The sequence below is a fragment of the Phallusia mammillata genome, chromosome 2 (assembly GCF_965637545.1).
Source record: "Phallusia mammillata chromosome 2, kaPhaMamm4.hap1.1, whole genome shotgun sequence".
Taxonomy (NCBI): Eukaryota; Metazoa; Chordata; class Ascidiacea; order Phlebobranchia; family Ascidiidae; genus Phallusia; species Phallusia mammillata.
In genome coordinates this window covers 4008384-4013366 of record NC_137253.1, presented here as the reverse complement: position 1 = coordinate 4013366, position 4983 = coordinate 4008384, and the positions used below count along the sequence as shown (strand labels likewise).

At 40.7% G+C, this 4983-nt stretch overlaps 1 protein-coding gene across 1 annotated transcript; it reads left to right on the top strand.

Annotated features, from left to right (window-relative positions):
• The first annotated feature begins 970 nt into the window (after positions 1 to 970).
• Positions 971 to 3225, top strand: LOC145212236 (uncharacterized). The gene is made up of 8 exons (XM_080080286.1): positions 971 to 1196; positions 1377 to 1416; positions 1610 to 1781; positions 1943 to 2112; positions 2450 to 2621; positions 2679 to 2746; positions 2805 to 2989; positions 3154 to 3225. The coding sequence occupies exons 1-8, from the start codon at positions 971 to 973 to the stop codon at positions 3165 to 3167; spliced, it is 1047 nt and encodes a 348-aa protein (XP_079936412.1). The 3' UTR covers positions 3168 to 3225.
• Positions 3226 to 4983: the final 1758 nt, after the last annotated feature.

Here is a 4983-nt window from a genome sequence, read left to right as displayed (position 1 = left end):
GTAGATCCCAGGGAGATGAATCGAGCTCACCCGGTGTGCCGCTCTCGGGAATGCGGGGTAGCTGAGGTTGGTGCAGCCAAAGTGCCGCCCTCTGTCTGGTTCATAGAAGGTGCTTCGTTTACCGGCACTTTCTTCAGTGTCAGAAAGTTCTCGTCCTGTGAGCGAAAAAGCTCACACGAGTCCTTCATATTCCCAAATTATCGGCATATAAAACATTGAGGTTTGTTGTCGAACTCATAAAAGGCCAAGCCTGCAGTGCGAATTTTTGACCCAAACGGCTTTCATTTAAGGTCTGCCGTATAAATCTCGAACAACCTTTGCCCATCTTGAAGGCCCCACCTGTCTTTCAATTTCTCGGCCTTCTTCACGGCCTCATGTCTGCCCGAGAAGTACTTGCGGATATCCTCCACGGGGTGCCGCGGAGGAATCTTCTTCACGATGACTTTCGTCCACTCTTGATCGTAGAGTCGGATGATGTCGACGGCACTAAGTAGTTTCATTTTTCCTTCCAGATCCCGGATGGGAAACTGGATCTTCGCCAGCATTTGGTACATGAAATGCCGCGATTTTTACCAGGCAATTTGGCCAAGACCTCGGTCTCCTGATTAAAACCGGCGAAGCCCGGCGCGAAAGGCCTTGGTTGACTACCTGATTCCAGGGTGTAGACGTTCTGGAAACTGACGTAGGTGACGTCATCGTCGAAGTCAAATTCGACCTGTGACGTCACGAAAACTGTAACAAAGCCTTTGTCGCAAGCAGCGCCGGAAGAGAAGCTCGAGAACGCCCTCTTTGTTTGTGCGTGAGGAATTTTGCCAGGTTCTTTCTCCGGCTAAGTGCCAGTGAGCGGTGGGTTTATACCTGTTGTGACGTCACTAATTAGTTAATTAGTCCTTGCAGGCTAAATACCAATGGGGGAACTTGCGGAAGCAAACAAAGGTCTATAATAAAACAAGTGTAGGGAATATGTTAAATGTTAAAAAAAAAAAAATGGCATAGTGTACGTGCAATAGCAAAATTGGTAAGCCACCGTTCTAGTTTATATTCAATTTTAATTACAGTAGGCTGTCCGCCTGGCGAGTATCAGTGCCGATCCGGTTACTGTCTTCCGGAAAAGTATGTCTGCGACGGATATCATGACTGTTTTGACTTTGACGATGATGAAGCCAACTGTACAGGCCAAGTTCAAGATGTTCCAGGTTAGATTTCGATTTTAGGGTATGAATCAGCTAAAAAGCATAGATGGGATTCGATCCCACAACCAAGAGATTGCAAAGCAACAATAGATCATTTTAGAGGCACACATGGGATTAAAAGTTTGGTTTTAATTTAAAACCACTTATCCAACCAAATGCAATGTTTTTTCTTCTGTTTTACAGCGATTACAACCAACTGCACATCAGCCGGAGTTTCTGCGAGGTTGGCTTTGCTCAAATATTACTAAATGATGTTCTTAACTAACAATTGTTTTTTTGCTGCTGTACATAATCTGAAAAAGTACTGTGTTAGTTTGCTGAAAGTTTAATATAACGTCAGTATTATTTTTTCTTTTATGATTATAATTTTATTACATTTTCTGTGATTTGTCTTTAATCTGATGTTGCTTCCGCAGCCTTCCAGGAAGTTACGTCCGATCTTTGCTCCCCGGAGCTGGCGATCTGCTTGAATTGATCGGTGACGACTCGTTGCCACTGATCGGTTGTGTTGCAGTAAAGGACAACGGCACTGACCAATATAACATGCTTTTCCCGACTGGAATTGAAGCGTATTCCGCAAATTTAAACGTAAGAACCAATGTACTGCTGATTGGTAAAAGTGTCTTGGTAACTTTATTTAAATGCTGTTACCTTGTGTTGCTTGTAAGATGCTGTTTTATTATTGATTCTACTGAGTCCGCCGTCAAGATATCTGTCTCACATCTATGCATTGTGTTGTTTCTTTGCAGGAAAGTGAAACAGAAATTGTGGTTACATACAAGGTCTCGCTTGGTGCCACTGCTGGCTCGTCGCCACACATAATAACTCGTAACGGCGATTTGGCAGTCGTGGTGTTTCAATGCGCTTACAACCGTTCTGGAATAGCTACTATGAATCAACCACTGTTGGCAATGATCAGGTTCGAAATCTACACACCTCTTTGTTCATAGCAATTCTAAATCTATGCTAATAATGCGCAAAATTGATTTAGAATCTCAATTACCATTGCAAGTAACTCATAGGTGGCGATTGAGGTCGATCTGACAGACTCGTGTAATCCATTGTGATTTGTAAATGACTGTCCATTGATAGTATTTTAGCACCAACACTTCGGGGTAGATCCCAGCCAATAATAAGTGCATACTCATAATGGAATAATATTGTCAAAGGCCATTGGTTTCTGCTTCGGTAAACACCTCTTGTCTTGCTCTCTGAAGTGCAGTAAAATGTGCTAATGTACAAATCCTCTTCTGCAGCCACCTTTTAGTGGATTTGGGCACAACATCATCATCATTCACTATGGAAATGGCTCGTTACACATCGGACCGTTTTAATAGAATTGAAACTGAACAAACAATAACAATTGGATCCCCTGTTTACATTGGTGTTTACATTGATGTGAAAACTGACACCAACTTGCATTTGCAGGTATGGCTTAAAAAAACATTTAAATACTCACTCTTTGTTACTACTTTACATTTATAGGGAGTTGATTGTGTTCTGACGCCCATTGAAAACAATTATGAGAGTGTTTATCCTGTTACCGTCGACGGGTAAGCGCTTGTAATTCAGGTTGACGAAAGTTCCACATTAAAATGTTACTTTTTCCAGTTGTGCAGCGCCTCATCCTCTTAATGCGGGTGGGAATGTCATCTACAATGTAACCGACTCTCGCCAGTTTAACTTTTCGTTCCTGGGATTCAGCTGGTCTGGTGTTCAAGATGAAATACCAGGAGATATGGGTTACATGCAAAATAATTATCTGCGAAAAAACGGAAAACAACGACTGCAAAATGGTGTGATGTATTTCTAAACTATGCGTAAAATAATACAGGACAAGTGGTAGCACATGGAACAAACTTATATTTACATGCCATTGTTAAATGCCCTTCATTATCTGCAACCAGCAACGCGTTTATTACGAGTAAATTTTTCCAGCTTCTCATAAATCTTTTCTCAGGACTGCCCACCTGACGAACCAATGCAACCTCCTCTGATCGGTCCAATAAAAAGATCAATCATAGACGAAACTAATGATGCAACAAAGAAAATCTCTATAGGACCCTTTGTCCTTGCAGCTGAACTTGTTAATGATCAACAACTTGCTTGTAACAAGGTAAAACTTTTGTATTGCCACTTTATGTGTAATTACTAGGGATGGGCTAAGCCGAGCCGAGCAGTTGCACAAACTGACCCGAGCAATGAAGTTGCAATTTAAGTCCCGCTTAAACACCCAACTATATTGTTCGAGAGCGTATCCGCGTTTGACTGGCCTTTTACAATGGAAAAACTCCTACTTATTGGCCCTGTACAGCTTAACATACGCCAGTGACGTAAGGGACCTGCGAAAACCTTAAATATAGCATGAAACTGAGAATGTTTGTGACGTCACAATGGACCGAGCGTGCTCGGCCGAGCACCGATCATTAACGTGAGTTGCTCGGTGTTCAACTAAACCAAACATGTGCAGTTTTTGCGCATTGCTCGTAATTGCATTGGTTATAACTTTTTTAAACTGTTTAACAGGACGAACTGGGATGCTCTCACATGTGTGGTGTCGACACGACAGGTGATGCTTACTGTATTTGCCCTGGAGAACATTTGCTGATGAAAGATGGAAAGACTTGCCTTGGTAAGAAACAATTTAAATTGTCTCATGACTATATGTTAAGCCTCTTTTAAACTTTATTTCTTTTGAAAACATGTGGAGGTTTTTAAAATAAGTTTTCAGTCTAGGTAAGTGCCGTCAAACATAAACCGGCACGGGATGTGGTCCAGTCAGCACTATCCCGTACAAGTGTGTCAGGGGTTGCCTACATCAGCGTTACGCCTCCTATAGCTGGACGAAAACTTAACTGAATCAATTTCTCTGCATATATTGTTGTACTATAGTCTGCAAAGTGTGACTTGAAAACCTACTATGAAAGCATCGAGAGTTTGATAAAGGACAAAGGGTGTTTTAAAAACGTTTTAAGCTTTCCATTCTTTTCTAAAACGCAGAATAAAAAAATGTCCTCATAAAGAAATAAACTAATATCCGAAACTTATCACTTACTCCTATTTGTTAGAGGCCAACAGAGGTCTTGAGACACTGATGGAGATCTCCCTCTTATCCAGTCTTTGCCTGATACTGTTAATCATTCTCATCCTGGCTGTTGTCATGGTGATGAAGAGCAGGGATGTTAAAAAGATAGAGATGTAGAATGAGGAGAATGAGAGTTGGAAGAATGAAGATGTGATGACAAAACAAAAGACTTCAAAACAAACTGATCTTTATAGTCCATATGTACACAGATTTTATTTTATTTCGTGTGGTTGTTTTAATACAAAATGTACGCACTTGGTAAGTTCCTAAACTTTACGGTAATTCCTACTTTGTGTTGCATAGTAGGAAACACTGCAAATTTTACACAACCGATGGCAAAACTTTTAAGTGTAACATGTATTAGTGACAAATCTCTCTATTTAATAATGCAGAAAAGACACGATTTGCCCATGAAAGGTTGTTCGTAAACATGACAGTTTCGGCCGAATCGCCACGAATTGTTCGGTCGAAACAGAACTTTCGTAAAAAATTGCTCATTCAGCTGAATAAATTTGACGAACCGAATATTCAGAGCATGACTTGTTATACACAAAATTGAAGTACATTGTACTAAACACTAGAAAAGAATTAACTTCAAGTCAAAACAGGACTCGGTATCGCAGATTCGTTAAAACTATTCATGGAAAGTATACATTTCTGAACTTCATTTTCATAGGTTATGGTTAGGATATTAAGACAATTAAA

What these genes read in the sequence shown, in the direction of transcription:
- LOC145212236 (XM_080080286.1), top strand. Translation starts at nt 971, where the DNA reads ATGTTAAAAAAAAAAAAATGGCATAGTGTACGTGCAATAGCAAAATTG. An exon ending in CCAAGTTCAAGATGTTCCAG is followed by an intron (nt 1,197 to 1,376) that starts GTTAGATTTCGA and finishes TCTGTTTTACAG; the next exon opens with CGATTACAACCAACTGCACA. An exon ending in CCACTGTTGGCAATGATCAG is followed by an intron (nt 2,113 to 2,449) that starts GTTCGAAATCTA and finishes CCTCTTCTGCAG; the next exon opens with CCACCTTTTAGTGGATTTGG.